The sequence below is a fragment of the Passer montanus genome, unplaced genomic scaffold, assembly GCF_014805655.1.
Source record: "Passer montanus isolate IOZ18808 unplaced genomic scaffold, ASM1480565v1 scaffold34, whole genome shotgun sequence".
Lineage (NCBI taxonomy): Eukaryota > Metazoa > Chordata > Aves > Passeriformes > Passeridae > Passer > Passer montanus.
In genome coordinates this window covers 3,953,142-3,971,648 of record NW_024368152.1, presented here as the reverse complement: position 1 = coordinate 3,971,648, position 18,507 = coordinate 3,953,142, and the positions used below count along the sequence as shown (strand labels likewise).

General features: G+C 35.1%; 1 protein-coding gene across 1 annotated transcript in view; it reads right to left on the bottom strand.

Annotated features, from left to right (window-relative positions):
• SNTG2 (syntrophin gamma 2) overlaps positions 1–18,507 on the bottom strand; it is a 211,279-nt gene that overhangs the window by 81,856 nt on the left and 110,916 nt on the right. Inside the window, exons 5-6 of the mRNA XM_039715645.1 lie at positions 13,329–13,372; positions 13,178–13,219 (exon numbers count right to left, since the gene is read on the bottom strand). Coding sequence (XP_039571579.1) covers positions 13,178–13,219; positions 13,329–13,372 — 86 coding nt within the window. The remainder of the gene's footprint in view (positions 1–13,177; positions 13,220–13,328; positions 13,373–18,507) is intronic.

Genomic DNA, 18,507 nt, shown 5'->3' with positions numbered 1-18,507 from the left:
TGGCCCAGTTCACAGGCTTTGCATATCTCTGAGAACATCTATCAGTTCAGGGTTTATTACGCTTCTCTTTCTCACATGCATTTCTCAAGAACACGAGACAATGTTACAAATATAAACAGGAGATTCTGTATCTGAACCAACTACAGCAGAGAGTCTGCAGAGAAAAATATGACTCATATTTTAGGAAAACCTAATGACCCTTGTAATCTCATTTTTACTGTCAACACCCATTAAGAGAAATTCTATATACATTTGTGCAGACAAGCCAATGGCACAATGCAAAGTTGCTGGCATTCTTTTTAAATTCTGGTTCTTTGTGTTTACTGTGATTTGATCTAAATCTTCAAACATATCTGGACATTAATATCCACACTGCTCAGAGATTTAGAAAAGGTTTTGGCTGTTTGAAACAGGTTCTGTTTTATTAAGAACAGCAATTAAAATTGAAAATGAGAATGTTTTGGATGAATTATTTCATCCATATGGCCCTTTAGCCAATATCTATTCTGAGTGCAGAAGTCAAATAATTTCACTGTAGCCATTTAAAACATTCAACTCTAAAGTATTTGCTAATATCTTTTCTAGAAATCAGTAGAGATCTTAGGTTGCAAAGAAATCCTCATTCACCGATATGTATCTCCAAATACAATGAATCTGGATGATAACCTTACACTTTAAACAGAGGAAGTTAGATGGAATTAATCTTGGCTTGCATGTCTTGAAGAATATTTAAGTACAAAAATCAGACTAAAAATCTGAAACAAAAATTTTGACGTAGAAGTACGTGAATCCCCTGATGAATGCCTGAGCTTGAGACACAAGTATTTCCCAAATAAAACACTTGAAATTCACACAAAGTGCAAATGTTGGCCTTGAAAAGTATCTGGGTGGAAGGTTATGTACAAGCCTGCAACAGAGCAGGCAAAAAACTGAGACGTAGTAAAATATATGAAGAATTAGACCATAATATATGATAGTAAAAAAAAAAACAACAAAAAATCCCGACAAAAACAAAAAAGCCCCAATGAAATCTAGATAACTAAAAGTTTTAAAAAATTCTTCACTATTCAGACAGAATAGTGTTTAACACTTAAAATGCCTCCCAGGCAAAAGTATACTTTGAGGCTCATTAGGAAAATTGGCAATTTCAGCTCAAAGCATAGAAAAGGCAAAAAAATGTGGTATTGTGCTTATATGTCTATGAGTAGGCAAGGGAGATATGTGACAGACACCTGGCAGTACAAGTAGACTTTAAAAAGACGGTAGACACAAAATGGCTTTAAAAATAATTTTTAAAATTAAAATTGGATTGCAATTCATATTGGAAGACCACGAAGTAGAATTAAGTTAGTTCAAGAAACAATGATTTCTTTATACTTGTCTCTTTTCCAATAGTCGAATATGGAATGGTTTCAAATAAATACTTTTGCTTCTTCTTTTCCTTAGCATTGCACTATTCAATGAGCAATAATCCCTTTCTAAATGCTTGGCTGGCTAATACAAAGCCAGCCTTTGTGTCTGAACAATTTATACAAATATGCTAGGAAAAACGGCAGTCAATGTAGACTTTGTAAATTTTCACAGATTTAAACCAAATTGAAACTTCTCTTAGTTTACTCATTTCTAACTTTTCTCTAATTTCTGCCTATCAATATAGTAAAAGATATTTTTACAGATAGCTTTGGCATCAATTTAAACAAATAATGCTGCTTCTGTATGACATAAATACCAGGCATTATGAACAAAAAAAGAAATTATTTCAATTTTTTTCACTATTCTGTACATACTTTTTTTCTATTTAATTACACACTCTAGTGTATAATTAGCATTGTGTAAACAATGCTTGCAAAACTGTCTGGAAGATCAAAGGTGCTGTTACATACTCTGCATTGGAAAATAAATTTTGAGTCAACTTGTCTGTTCCCTGAAGCAATTAAAATTTAAATAAATTCACTTAAGGTTAACTATTACCTGAAGCATGAAGACCCATTCCTGAGAAAGTAACATTTTCAAAAAAATTCCAAGAATATCAGAGTATTATGGGGACTTCTCTCTGGAAATGAAGGTCAGTCTCAACCGTGATCAGTGTGCTATAAATAAAAAGGGTTCAAAACTACAGAACTAAAGAACAAGGAGTATGTTTTATTGCTTATCTACTGTTTTGCATTGCTTGTAAAAAGAAATAATTGTCACAGGTATCAAAAACTCACAACAGATAGATACACATATCTGACTACATGTGATTGCAAAGGCATATGGTAAAGTGGAATCAGTATCCATATAATTGCAAACATTTCTGTCAAAAAAAATCATTTCTGCAGTCCTTTTCAAGCAAAGAAATTGGAGCAGCCTAACCTTGCAGGTCCATAATCTTCAACTATATCTAGAAATGTTTCTAGATGATAGTTTAGTGGTTCAGTTTAGACAAACTCAAACCAGCACAGATTGAGCTAAAAAGCCTAAATGCAGGTTTTCATGTAGCCATTACTTTCCAATTTACTTTGTTTCCTTGTATCTGTAACACTTGCACAGCTCTCAGAAACAGGTTTTATCTGACCTGAAGTTTCTGAGGAGAGAGGTATCCACCAAAAACCCCTGCCATCATTTAATGGCAATGGTATAAAATGATCATGAAGGTAACTTCAGCTGAAGGATGGGCAATACTTAATGAAGGCTGTTTTGTGCTACCAAATGTAAAAACAAAACTGGAAGGTTTTGAAATTCTCAAACCCAGCAGGTCATATGCTGCATTCTCTGATTTAGAAATTGTTAACAATTTGGACATTTCTTCCCTTTCTCACAACAAACTTTTCCACAATGACACCTTTGATCTCAGTCTTCTAGCTCAAGCTAGAGTTAATACAGGATTAAGATAGGAAGCGCCAAGAAGTGTTTTTGTTGCCTACATATAACTGGTGAAGTACAAGCCAGAAGACTGAAGGATTGAAAATCCAATGGAGTCCTCTGCAGTTTGAATCAGCCACAGAATTTATTTATAATCACTCATATGTTCGTTCTTTCAGACTTAAAGAACTGAGGCACCTAGAACACAGAAACATTTCTCCTTTACTAAACTCCTTACTGTTAGAGAATAGATTGTGGCTGAATAAAAATGGGGCTATGGCAGAGTCTCATCCCTAATGGGGTGCAGCTGTATAAGACAGATGAACAGCATTGAAGAAGTGTGGAATGCTGATGTGTACTGACCCATCACAAAAGAATAAAAGAGCATGCAGGTGTTATGCATGTGAGAAAAAAAGTTATAAAAAGTGGTATTGGGGAATAACAAAGGGCTGATGCTTGCTACCGTTTTCAGTGTCAGCCGTGTGTCCACTGTCACCTTACAGCATGTAGAGGAACATAAAAGCATAAGAGGAATACCTACAGATAAAGTTCAGAACTATTTCATAGTAGTAGCAGCCCTCTATGCTAATTCTTAATGGTTTCGTTTCCCCAATTCCATGGACATGAAAGTGTTACTATCACCATAAACCTGCAGATCATCTGCAATATTCAGCACACATCAGAAAGAAATCTTCTTTAGGCAAAGTCCCATACCTGAAACGTCTTTATATTGTCTCAGGACCATAGTCCTGAGAATGATCATAGACCTGTTAATGATTCCTTGTATATTTGCTACGGTATAGGCTAATATTTATTCAGTACAGACCACCATAAATTATATTATTTTATTCAATACTAAAAATTTCCTTCACTGGGAAAATAACATGCTATTTGATAACGGGAATAGCTTTCATATCCCATTGTAGTGTTACAATCTTCTGAATTGGTTTCTCTTCCCTCAGAGTACTGATTACAGTTAGAGCCATAACTGTTTAAATGCAGGGCTATACTTTTTCTACTAGACATTTTTGTATTAGATTTTTTGATGTCTAATATCATATCAGACAAAAAACCAAAAAAACCCACAAACCACCAAAAACCTTTTTGATTTTCTAATCCAGTCCTTTAATACTTTTGATGCAATGTGCTAGCTTATTTGGCATTTGAAGTGTATCAATACACTTCTGCACTATGAGTGTTTTGTCTGCTGTCTACAATAAGGAACAAGTGTTGGTGCTATTATTCATCCTCAAGTCAGCAGCTAAACAAATGAGTCGGAAATATTAGTGATACCTGTAAGATCTATTCACTTATTTAGATCACAATCCTATTAAGTCAATAATTTTTGAAGAGAAATAGTACTTATCTACAATATGTACTGTGATCTCAAAGGAGTCATTCTCTCTTGTGAACAGAAATACACCAATTTTATTAATGGGTTAATTTTATGTAGTTGTAAGGCCTCTATATAACTTACATTTCCCTTTCCATTTAAAAAAAAAAACCTTAAAAACACAAAATAACTGAGTTTCACTTATATAAACAGCCTAAGTCTATTCTTTCACAAACACTTATTTAATTCATCTTTTTGGAATCACCAGAGTGCACACTAACTCTTTATTAGCTTGCAGCTATGTTGTGTTGATAACATTGAGCTAGAGTGTATAGCACTTCAAAATTCTCTATACCCTGATGAAATACTGAAGGTCACCTAATATAAGGCAGTAAACTAATGAAAAGCACAAAACACTGTTTAGATAGGAAAAGGAAGGTGTAAGAGAGAAATGAGATGGGAGTGATACTGCTTAGGTTAGTTTGCCCAGAGTGGAAACCAAGCAGAGTGACTCTAAAGGAAGAGATAGACTACTTTGGACACAGTACGTAAGGATCAAAGGAAGCAGGAGTTTTCATACTAATTGTCAAGGATAACAAGGAACATAATACAATATTGCTCATGAAGCTATGAAGTAGCTTTTTCTTTTCCTACCAGCCCTCTCAAAGACAATTCCCCTCATCTCACCCACCCTCCCCACTGATTTACCCACAGAAAGCTTACACCCTTTTCTTCTTGGTCCAAGTCCCTTTTTTGTTCACATATTTAACCTACCTCTATGGTACTCAGTTTTGTACAGGTGGGAGGTGGAGGAGGAGATGGAAGAAAATGCCCCTCTACTTATGACTAAAGTGGCTGGTATAATTTCTCATAAATCCTTTGTATGTCTTTCAACATTTATTAAAGAAAAAAATAGAAATTTAAAAGCATTAAAAGAAATGCCTTTAAAAAAAATAAATATCTTAACTCCTTGTACACTTAGAAATTACTTAAAATTGTAGCTGTCCAGCCACACTGTTGTGTTTTACCTAAGAAAATTTTGTATCCATAGTACTTAAGTAATTTTGCATCCATAGCTTAACAAAGATTTCAATTCTTCCTAGAACTTCTTTGTGTGAGGCACCCGAATTCTTCCATCAGTTTTAATTATAGTAATTCTGCTTTTGTGCTCAAAGATTATGCACATTGTAAATGCTCATAATGCCAATGTACTTGCTGCTTCTCTAATGCAGGAAATGAAGTTCCTGTGAAATAATGAGGGTAAAATAGTAGTGCTGAAATATGAACTCCTTTATGTGAATACTTTCTTAACATATTTAGAGCTTGAAATAAAAATTGATTTCCACAATTACATTACAAAAGTTGTGTAATATTTTGAGGTGTACATTTTACACAGGTACTTATGTTAATCAATTTTTAAAAAAATCTTTCTCTGAAGTTTTGATGTCTCCTAAAAAAGCACAGTAAGGGGGCAAACAGATGCAAATTTAAATGGCAAAATCATGTTTTAAAGCATGTGAGTTTTATCACTTGCATGTGAAAGACATTGGAGACCAAAAGCATCCTATAACTTGTTTCCTAGTGAGAAGTGTTGCCAGATGCATTCAGTGAGGAAATAATCACACTTAGAGCATCTGGAAACCATGAGGGTGAATTGTACATTCCACAAAGTTGTAAAGTTATATTATAATTTGATGATTTTATGTAGCTTTATCTTTATGCAGTGCTGGGATACAGAATAGTTATAGGAAATTAGCACCTGGAGAAAAGAAATTAAATTAGATAGTTTTCATCCAAGCAATGTGAAAAACTTTTTAAAATTATTGGTCTCACTGTCGTGATAACTCCTGTTCTGCTGTCACTAAATCTCCACAAAAGTAGCTCAGGAAAATTCTAGAGGTTAACTGAAAGAAAACTATGTCCAGCAAATATCACATATTAGCCTTTTTGCTATTGATGTTTATGTCTGCCCACCTACATAGCAGCAGAAAATTTTCTGAAGTGCACAGCACTTAATGAAAGTGACTACACTAAACTCATTAATAAATGCTGCTCAGTAAAATAGTTTGTTCACTTCTCACAGTTCCTGCCTCAGTCTGATGCATGCAGCTCTCCTGCAGATAGAAATTCAGCATTAACAGGTATTTGCTGTCCACATAATAGATGACTAAAGCATTCTTTTAGAACTGAGGCAACGACAAACGAACAATGAGAACTACTACTAAGATAAAGATAAAGTAAAATCTTCAAAATATTGATAACTTTTCTTTGGTGTGTCTGTAGTACTTGACTAAAGCATTCTTTTAGAACTGACTGAGGCAATGACGAACGAACAATGAGAACTACTACTAAGATAAAGATAAGAAAGTAAAATCTTCAAAATATTGATAACATTTCTTTGGTGTGTCTGTAGTCCTATAAATATATAACAATGCATTAACTAAACACAAACTTCATTAATTTTTCATGTGTAAAGAGCATCTCAATGAAAAACAACTTACAGAAATGATGCAGTTACTTGAACAGCTGTGAGATAAAAGTGCATTTTGCTTGAAAGTGACCTACAAATGGTCCCAAATCTATATGTTCACATTGTCTGATCCCAAATACAAATCTCCTAATAAAAACAAAAAACAAGGGGTCAGTGTGAGATCATTTCAGCAAGCTCCCTGTCAATAATACTTCTGGGTGATGGATTCTACCCATGATGTTTCTGTTCACGTGTCTTTAGGTAACTGGAGACACTCTCATAGTCTGGAGCACATCAAAACCTTAAACCACTACCCTTATTCTGCACCTCAAATTGTCCATTTAAAGAAAATGACAACAGCACCATATTGGGAAGACAATATGTGCAACCAAAAACAAGTGAAAGTTTCTTACACAGAAACTAGTCATAGAATAACTGATTTGTAGAACCCTCTAAATGTCTTTTTGAATACTTAATGACAATGTAGGTCAGTGTTGGAAATCAGCTAGAGTGAGAAAAGTATAAGATGCTAAAGGTTTTGGCTTAAACTCTAAGTAGAAATAGTTTACTATAATCTAAACCATCTAAAAAACCAAAATCAATCTAAACAATCTAAAATCAAACTCTGGAAATTTGAGACTGAGAAAAATCTGTCAGCCATGCAGCTGAAGAAAGAAATCAAATGGTTTCATACCATGCAGAGGAATCACATGAGGTAAAAAAACCCCAGGTACTGGCTCTTCTGGGTCTGGTAGAATTACCCTTCCAATATTAAGAGAATATTTCTTGTATATTGAGAAAACAAAAAAATTGCAGTACAAAGGACGAACTATTCAAGCAAATCACGCAGAGCATCACGAAAATTACTGCAAAGTTTCAATCTTGGTACCATTAAGATAGACCAAGCAATGAAACATACACAGTTTGTCTACATAGAAAAATACTCATTTTTCCTTCAAGTGGTCAAGCTCTCATTTTATACTTGTTGTACTTGAATTACACTCTTCATTTTTTCTTATTAACATCTTTTCTGTTGGGTGAAAAAGCATGTTCAAACCAAAAAGCATCCCACAGGAAAAACTGTAGAAATTCAAGGCGTAATTTGAAGTTAATAGTCAGTATAGGGTCAGAAATATGTGTACGTCTGTAAGGGTATCAATACAAGTTAGTGTAGCAACTACCTGGGCAGTCTAGCTAAAAAAAATTTCCTTGAACTTTGGTCTGTATTGTTGACTATTTCTAGTAGTAATCTTGAGTTTTCAAATCTTCTGCGTATATAAAATAAAAACTTTATTTTTTATTTCTCTAAATGTCATAAAGTTGTTGCCTCAAATATGAATGAATTGCATGTTCCAATATTAACATGTGGTTTAATCAACAGAGCATAACACTGCAATTTTCACATTGTAAATATATCTCTTAATATGATATGTATTTACATAAAATCATTGAAGATTAATGATTTTAATAAATCAATAAAATCTGATTATTAATATAGTAACAAAAAGATACTATTACACAGCAAAATTCGTAAATAAAAATATTTTGCTCCTTTTCAAGCATCTATTTGAAAAGCTATTTTATAATTATTTTTGTTATTTTATTTTAATAATCCATAACTCTAGCTCTATGTTTTTTATTATTTTATTAGTTTTGACATATTTGTTAAGTAGTTAACCATGATGTGCCTATTCTATTTATGTATTCTCGGCTATATTTTCTATTTGGGCTCTTTTTTCTGATATTATATGATAAAATTCATAATCTGTGCTCCACTGTGCTCATTTGGAACTGAATTCCAGAAGAACATGCAGAGAACTTCAGTTCCAAAATAGCTAATGCACAAATGAAAATAAAATCTTAGTTTCTCAATGAAAATAAACAATTTTCAGGTTCAATCCTTGTATTTCAATTAATCAGCCTAATGAAGAACATGTTCATCACTGCCAGCCAGACATGCCAGCCAGATACATTAAATAACATTACAGTATACATCTGAAGTACTAAATATTTTTTAAACAATAATTACTATTGACTAAAAACTGGTCAAATTCTGAATAACTGAAATTATTCTGTTTTAATGATAATGTTTATTTAGCAACGTCCTTCTGTGATAATGTTTGTAAATAAAAAGAAATAAATGTTTCCGAGTACTTTCCTGTATCAATGAGCAAAATTCCAAAGATATTAAGCTTTGTGTGGAATACTAAAAATGTGTCAAACACTAACTTACTATAAAATACATTAATAAGATATAGTAAGAAAAAATAACATGCAATACCTAATTTTCCATTTTTGCATAACCAAACATCCTCTCTTGCATTTTCTAGTTAATCAGTTTATTAATCCTTGAAATAGGATTAATTTAATACAAAATTACATTTGAACTAATCATAGATCCATATAAAACAGTCTTCATGAGAGATTATGTAAAACCCTGTCCAATTCCCCTTTGAAAGGCAACAGAGATGGTTTTTCATCACATTTCCTACAATTTCCTTATGGGGGAAACAAGCTGGTACTTCTAGTGCGTTTCAGCAGAGGGCAGTGCTTACCTCGGGGGCTCACAAAAATCTTTCTGAATCATATTTTTTCTCTTTCACTAAGAACAGGGAGACAAAAGTACCCAGACTCACACCACAAAATGCCAAGAAGTCTGTTAAGCCCTGTGATTATCAGGTAGCCATGAAGATGCTCAGAGGGCTGGAGCACCTCTCCATGATGACAGGCTCTGGGACTTGGGGTTCTTCAGTCTGGAGAGGAGCAAACCCATAGGAGACCTTCCAGACACTCAAGGGGGCTACAAGAGTGTTGAAGAGGGTCTTTTTACAAGAGAATGTAGTGATAGTGACAAAGGAGAACAGTTTTAAACTCAAGAAGAGGAGGTTTGGATTAGATATTAGGAAGAAATTCTTTACTGTGAAGGTGGTGAGGTACTGGAGAAGGTTGCCAGAGGAACTGAGGATGTCCCATCCCTGAAGTGTTCAAGGCCAGGCTGGATGGGACTTTGAGCAACCTGGTGTAATGGAAAGTGTCCCTGCCCACAGCAACAGATCATCTGTTGGAAGCAAATGGTCTTCCAGATCCTTTCCAAATAAGCCATTTTGTGCCTATGAATCTAAAAAATCCTGTTGAATCAGAAAACTGCCACCTCATGTTTCATTTCCTTTCACAGTTTATTGTGAATATCTTGAAAATTGAAGTCCCAGCCAAAGAACACCAAGTGGTACACTTCTGTGAACTTCAACCAAAATACTCCTTTATCTTTGCTTACCTCTTTCTCTCCACTCAGGAGATCTGATTGCTCCTTTCATGTTATGCACATTGACAACCTGATTAGCCACCAGGGAAGGAAAATTAAATTGCCTCTCTGATACACAATGCAGAAACTATATTAATCTCTGAATTAACATTTTCTGCATTCTTCACACCAGTAGATTATTTCTAAAAATAAACTAAAGTTTCAAGGAAAAGAAATTATTTTCAATTTTCCACACTATTGTATTACCTACTACAAAAGCAGAATTTTTCTTGGCACTGATTCTGAATTATTTATTCTATCCATACCCTTAGCCAGAACTAATGTGTGATAGTAGCAGCTTGAATAATTATGGAGAAAAACAAATTCTAGTATCAGAAGCGAAAAACAAGAGAGCCAGTTTGTTGTTGAATTGTTGCTGACAGAGTAGCTAATTGTTTGGTTTGCCCAGAAGTAATCACCTTTTCACACTGCCGAAGTTTAAGGGTCAAGAAACAAAACTACCTATTTGGTACAATCAAGACCAGCTAAACTACATAAACATCTCAGGAGGGAAGATGGTAGGTAGGAGACAGAACAAACTGGCCTCCTTTCCTAAAGTTCTCAGATTTTGTAGCATTCTCTCCCATGTATTAACCCCAAGGGGTTTTAGGTCTTTAACACCTGTGAGCCATACTGATGTACAATTACACTTGAGCTTCAGTTTTGTGAAATAAAGGTTTTCTGAATGTGTGCTGAGTGCACCTCCACACATCCTGCAAGGGTGAACCAGCAGACATTCTAAAATGGCAGAAAGTAAAAGCAGAGAAAAAGTCTGAACAGCAAGGAATGCCATTGTGAAACAAAAAAAAATAAAAACAAAGAAAATTTTTGAAAACATTTGTTAGTTACAATTTAAAAAATAAAATAATCAAACCACAACAAGAGAAAAAAAAGAGAAAAAACCCCCATCAGTTTAATACTGAAAAAAGTAAGAAACATATTTGCTTCTGCCCCTTAATGGCTTATCACTAAGGTTGGACTAGCAGAGTAACCCAGAATCTCTACCTTTGCCAGCAGCATCACTTTCAGCAGTCTGTGTTGGGTTGACTCCCATTCCCCCTCATTAGCAGGATGGGAGAGGATAGGAGCCACAAAGAAAGAAAACCTTCATGATAATGACAGTTTCCTGACAAAGACAATTTAGTAACTTAAATAATGCCAAAGATAAAAACCAAAACAAATGATGCAAAGGAAATCAGTCACAATCTCCTGCTGCCCATCCAGTCTCTGAGCAATGGCTGCTTCCTGCAGAAAACATTCCCCACAATTTTTACTGCTGAGCATGATGTTATATGGTATGGAATATTTCTTGATCAGTTCAGATAGGCTTCCCTGGTTGTATCCCCTTAAAACTTCTGAGCCACACTCAGCCTACTCATAGAGGGGGAAAACTGAGGAAAATAAAGCTTTGATGGCCTACAGGCACTGCTCAGCAATAACAGGCACACTGGCATGGTACTAATATTGTTTTAGCCATGAACAAAACTACACCACCATACTGGCTGCTACAAAGAAAACTAATGTAGCCTCAGCCTAGACCCAGTACACAGTCCTTTGGATCACACAGTACAACTCATAATCTTGAGTTAGTTGTTTGCAAAAGAGGCCTCCTGCACCCAGAATGCAAGCAGCAAGAAATGCCTTCAAACTGCATTGCAGGAGGGTGTTTCAGGAATCCCACCTTGAAGCTGAATATGTAAGAGACCGTGGTGCCAGATGCATATAGAGCAAACCAAAAGAATAACTCAATAACCTTTGACAGACTTCCATTGCATTATGTTAACACTGTATTATGTTTACAAGGCTGTGTAAACTTGAATCCAGAGTGGATTTAGAATGCCCAAGCCTCATTGATGGGTGTGCTTTGAACAGAAGGGCTGGAGCACCTCTCATTTAATCTGAGTGACATTTAGGGCACTTACATAGTGACAACAGGGCAGCCTTTACAGAGAGAGAAGATTTTCTAAAATTTAGATGAGTTCTTCATCCTTAACCTCCTGCTTTCTGGACAAATACCCATAATCATTATATTACTATATTACTAGCTAAATATATTGTAACAAGCTTAATATGTTGTGTACCTTCTTCAGAGGTGTTTCTGGTGCCCAAACCTTCTTTGTTAAAGCATTTTCTTCAAACTGCAAACCCATCATATTCAAGTAAAAACTACTTTATCTCAACCATTATTTCATAAAAATAGAAAGACATTATTTTGAAAGAAGAAATAATAAATCTTCCATTCTCTCAGGAGCTTTGTCAACAGTCCACCTCAGCTCATAGAACCAGTTATTTTCTGTATTGCCTGACACATTCTTCTATCCCCATTCTGACCATAGTAACAGACTGTGGTAGTAGCACTTATGCTTAATGTTTCCACTGAATTCCCACGTACAGAAAAAAGAGCAGTGCTATGCATTTCTCTCTCATTCCTCATCTCTGTTGTGTTACACTGACAGTTCTGGAGCACTTCTTGGTTTTTATAAACAATCCTTAAGGGAAGTAACTTACCATTTTGTGAAGAGTAGTTTTTTTGGAAGTTTAATTTTTTTTCTGTGCAATAACAACACAAGCAGCAGGAGGGCAGTTCACCAATACACAATAGATCTATTACTGACACTGTCTGCAAGAGAGTCAGCTTGATGGTATTAATCAACACCAAGAAAAGGACTGCAAGGTCATGCAGCTGCACTTTATCTTGACCTAGACAGATCACCTTCAAGTAATAAAAGCAAGTTTAGTTTCCTTGTAATTTCCCATGTAATTGCCCATGTAATTTCTGACCTGCTGATAAGACATGGCCAAAGCCCATGTCATTTATGGTTGCTACAGATGTTATTCTGAGATACTGCCAATAAACAGGCAACAGAGGTAACAATTTTTATCTACATGGCCTTGCACTGCAGACCAGAAAAGCATTGCACATCAAGTGATTGTGAACTGGCTTTGTCCTCATGCAGTCAGTCTGATAAATGTAGGAAATCCATAAAACCTGACCACTACTCAAGAAATTATTTTGTTTCAGATTAGACCAAACATTGAGGTAAATTTGATTTCAAAATGGAATTAAATAACTGGAAAAGTTTTATTAATCAAATATATGATAAACCTGAGAATAGCACTGTCTTTATAGTAAAAAAGAGTAAATTCACTTCAAACAAGACCAGAGACAGAACAGTTTGGACATAAGATATTCTGTACACCAATAAAAAATCAAAGTGGAATGACTTACCACTTCTTCATGGGTAGCACTTTCTACATTTATACCATTAACCTAAAAACAGAAACGATAGGGAGAAAATGATTTGTAATGCAAAGTTAGTTACTGAAATAAAAGCAAGTATGAAACAAATGTCTGTGGAAAAAAGCGAATGTTTACTGACCTGTATTATTGCATCTCCTATAAATAACATTCCTGTCTGTTCAGCTGTGGGATTACAGAAGGAGTAGATTTTAATTGATAGTAGTACTGAAAAAATTTGCTATATTCTTTTCCAGTAATTGCTTTAACACACTCTTTGTAATCCTCATTTGAATCTGATTTGGTTGTGAAAATATCAATGGCACACCAATCAGTATTCATCCAAAAAAGGTAATAGATCCCTAGCAATTTTAAACAAATTAAGAGAGCTACTTTCCAAGCATAAAGAACTTGTTTAGTATAGAATACAAATGTCAATTCTCACTAATGAAGGATTTAAATAAATTATGTGGAAAATGTGATTCACACTTTTCATTATTCTTCCACAAAAGGGAAACAGGGACTGCTGTAATTAAAGAGGTTGTGACTAGAATTTAATACATTTCTTTAACATGAAGTTTGAGTTAGCTTTGTCCTTAAGAATAACATTATTTTGATCTCCAATTTGCATGTTTCCTGCCTTAAGAAGTTAATGGGGATAATGGCATAAAACTTCACTTAAGTCTCCATAGGTACAAAGAGAGAGATTTTTGAGGTCTATTTGCTAACTTCAAATTTTTACCTTTTTTTTGGTTGGAATTTGGGGATGTTTATCTCATGAAATGCATAAATTAATTAAAATTAAGACTCTTATACTTAAAAGACTGATAGTATTAAAGAAGGCCTATTAGTCTTATATATGACCTTTAAGGTCACAGCTGAGGCTTAGAAGAATGCCATCAATGCTAACAAAGACTGTATTATGAGAAACGAAAATAGAAGTAAAAAAGAAAGAAAAGACATAACAGAATCATAACAGAATATTCTTGATTTCTGCAATTTAGCTGTTGCTACTGCAAATGTGCCTTTATTGCAAAATAGCACTTTTTAAAACAGAAATTGTTCATCATTCTTTTGGCAGATAAAATTATAGTTCATTAGTAAATACTTGGGAAATATTTCTCTATGTATTTTAAAAATCATGTTACAAGTTGCATTGGAGGTCTTTATCTCACTTCTCATCCTACTTTATATTTAAAATCATGCATATAATTTTTAATAGCTGGCATAGAAAAGACATCTACATACAGAAATTTAGCGGAATTAAAGCAGTTCAAATCTGTCACAAAGCAATCTGAAGTAATACATTGGTAGAGGTAATGAACATTGGTGTGGGCATCTCACTACTCAACTTCTATTTGAGGTGCTAATAATACATACACTAATAGTGAAAAATGTGAACAATTTTTAATTCAGTGCTTATGTTAGGGCCATTGGGCTGTTTTAAAAAAGTGGAAGCATCTTTGAAATCCAGAGAGAAGGAAGAGGGTGAGTTTGAAATTCCAGTTGAGGTAAAGGAGAAAAGGATGAATTCAAAGGATGCATGCCTTGTCTACAGTGTCTGACTCAGAAGTGAGTGGAGAAATTTTAAGCATTATTTGTATCAGCAAGCTGCCATGGTTTAACCTCAGCTGGCAACTATTTACCATGCAGCCACTTGCTCAACCATCCTTTCCAACCCCATTCCTCTACCCCATGCCAGCCCCCAGGGATGGGGAGAAGACTTGGAAAAAAACCATAAAACCAAAAAACTCATGTGTTGAGACAAAAACAGTTTAATTATTGAAGTATAATATAATAACAGTAATGGAAAGGAGACGGTGCAATAAAACCCAAGAGAAACAAATGAGGAACAATACAATCCTCATTCAGTTTAATTATTGAAATATAATAACAGTAATGGAGACAGTGCAATGAAACCCAAGAGAAACAAATGAGGAACAATACAATCCTCATTCCCTGCTGACTGATGCCCAGCCCATCCTTAAGCAGCAACTGGCACCTCCCAGCCAATTCACCACCATTTATATTCCAAGGATGATGTTTTATGGGATGGAATATTTCTTTGCCATGGAATATATTTTTGCCCAGTTTGGGTCACCTCTCCTGGCCATGCTTGCTCCCAACTTCTTGTGCACCTGTTTGCAGTCAGAGCATGGGTCAGTGAAAAGTTTTTGATTTAGGGAAAGCACTATTACCTAGAACTAAAATATCAGTGTGTTATCAACATAATTCCTGTACTCAATCAAAAACATCGCACTGTACCAGCTACTAAGAAGAAAATTAATCCTATCCCAGCTGAAAACTAGGATACAAAAGGCATGTGTGAAGAGGCAGAACAGAAAGAGGTCATAAATCAAAGCAGTTGATGATGAGGCTCCTTATATCCATATTGTGAATTTCAGGGATTTTAAATGAGATCAGATAGGTCCTCCAGTATAAGTGCTCTCAAGTGATGAGAAGCTGAGCAAGGAAAATTAGTACAAAAGACTTTTTGTTTTGTGGACCCCTAAGCAGACTATCCTAGGGCACACCAGTGCCATACACTGTGATGTATTCCTGCTGCCAGTAACAGCAGCAAGAGCCCCAGTAGGGGGAAGCAGACCTTGCTTACAAGTACTGCAATAGTCCCTGAAACTGGAATCAGTGTAGAACCCAGAGCAACCAAACAAGGTGAAACACAAGGACAGTGCATCCTCAGCCTCCTTCAGGAGGAAAATCCTAGGAAGCCAATCCTCAGGTATTACTCTGTCTGTGTGGGGGTCACAGTTGATTCATGTTCCAAGCCCCTGCAGCGTGGCAGATGTGTTTGTTTGCTCTCCAGCAAGTAGCAGTCGACTGATCTGCCAGCCACAGAGGGGATGAGGACAGCACATGTGGGCAGCAGCAGCACTGCTTTCCTGGGCCCTGTGCTGCTGGTTCTACTGGGCAGTCAAAGGAGCTTTTGCTTTTGGGGAGATCAGCTGGAAACACAATATAGGAAAAAGCACAGTAAATAAACAGTGGAAATGTAAGAAATGAATTTGGAAAAAATTTCTGTGAAAAGTGGCAAGAGAAAAATATAGGGCAAGAAAGCAAATCATACTGATCCAGAAAATGTTTGTGTGAAATCTAAGATCCTGATGGAAGAGTGCATGATGAAGATTTGTGGGCAGGTAGGTAGGTATTACCATTTTCCTGGATGTTCAGCTATCTGTGATCCACTGCATAATGACACAACAGCAGAGTTGTGCAACATTTTCTAAGTCTTCTGAGAAAACTGCTGCATTGTTACAAAAGTTATAAGAAAATACATAGACTAGTATTCATGCAAAAAAGGAAAGACTAAATTCTAGACACGGCTAAAATTCTTGAAATAAGACTATTTAGCAACTCAAGGCTTTAAAAGGAAAAGCAGTGATATGAAAAAGTATAAAACCTCAAGGAAGAAAGATGGGTAAATGGAAGATTGTAACTTGGCAGCACAGAAGACAATTCCCTTGTCTTCTATGAAGCAGTGGAGGCTGAACCTTTCCCCCAGGACTGCTGACTGCCATTGCTCATTCCACAGGGATGATGAATACTGCAATATCCCCAGCCACCTCATGTGTGTTAGCCAATACATTTTATAGTTTAAGAACACAAAGCAATTATGTCCTACTTGCAGAATCTTGAAAAACAATCAAGCTGTCCACATAGGTAAATAAGAGAAGGAGCATTATGTGTTCAATACCAAGCACTCTACGAACCAAAACAAGTGCAGCATTTGGGACAATCAGAAGTTTAGTATGCAGCATAATGCACTTGTCCAGAAGTACATTATGTTTCATACTAAACCAATAAGCTAGATACCTGCTCCTGCCATCATGGCTATGCTTGCATGTCTGTGATGAAAGACTGTGTTTAGTCAATGGTCTGTAATTTCAAATCAATGATGGTTACTCATAAATACATTTATCATAAATTAAATTGTAGAAGATGTGTCACTACAATGTAGAATTTACAATATAGTTTAGAAATATATTAGAAATAAAGTGTCTGGAAAAACTATTTGGAGACAAAAAGTCAGTCCTGTTTCTATACGGCATATTTTAAACCTGAAGACAAGACATCTATTGATGTTTCCATGAAATCACATTCACCCTACATGACAAAAAATATTAAGTATAATCTTCTACACTTTGTGAAACTCTCTCCCACTGGCAGCATTCTCATATACAAAGGTGCTTATGAAAGGCTACTCTAAAATCATCAGTCACTATGTGTAAAATGAAGCAACACTGAAACCAAAATACTTCAAAAAGAGCTTTGGGCTACCACGGAACTTATAACCTTATTCGCTGAAAGAATAAATGCAACTTTTTCAGATTCCAGTTTGCCTCTTGAAGTTTTACTTGAAAAACCTTTACTCTTCACCTTAATTATCTTTAAAGAGGTTTAATGCTGATTAAATGCTGTACATTGATTAAATTCAAAAGTAATACTGAACAAAGGAAAGCAGGATGGAAACCTAAAAGGGCTTATGCTGAAGTAATGGTATCAAAATAATACTTTAAAAAAACTAAAATCTTATTTTTGTGTACATTATATTTGAAAACCTTTCCCAAATGTAAATGATCATTCTAATCTCTTGGAAAAAAAACCCCACAAAACCTCTAACAGTGCCATGAACTATTAAAAATTCTTTTGCACTCAGTGAGAAGGAAAAAGAACCAGTAATTCTGGCTTTGCTTGGCTCTACTGTTCCTATCGACTAAGACTGTATCAAATTTTCCAAAATTTCCAAGGTAGTGAAATGGTAAATTTACTGAACAGAGTCTCTGAAAATACTTAATTACAGCTAGTTAATTGATGCAAATCTCTATGCAGATTTGAGTCCGTAGATTATCTGATGTCTTTATATTTTTCAAGATTGGTCACAGTACATATTTTCACTCAATTTTTGTTGAATTCCTGAATCACACGAGAAACATACAAGGTACTATGTCTTATGACAAAAAATGCTGCTTAAAGCACACAGTGAGTGACACTGACTTCATGGATTTCTCAATTCACAAGCTTAAGTCTTTTACTTATGCACATTAAACATATGCGTAAGTATTTAACTGTATGAAGGAAATCTAAAGGAATAGTTAAGAAACTGGATGAAATTGAAAGATTGGAAAAATTAGTATTAAGGATGCAAAAGACAACTTCAATATATCCAGATATATTTTCCCCCTCCTCTTCCATGAACTGGACATAATTACACTCTTGACTGTAAAGATACACCTCCTACAAGCAAGACCTTTAATCTGTGATTTAAAATACAACTATATTACCTCAGTTATTGACAGATATTG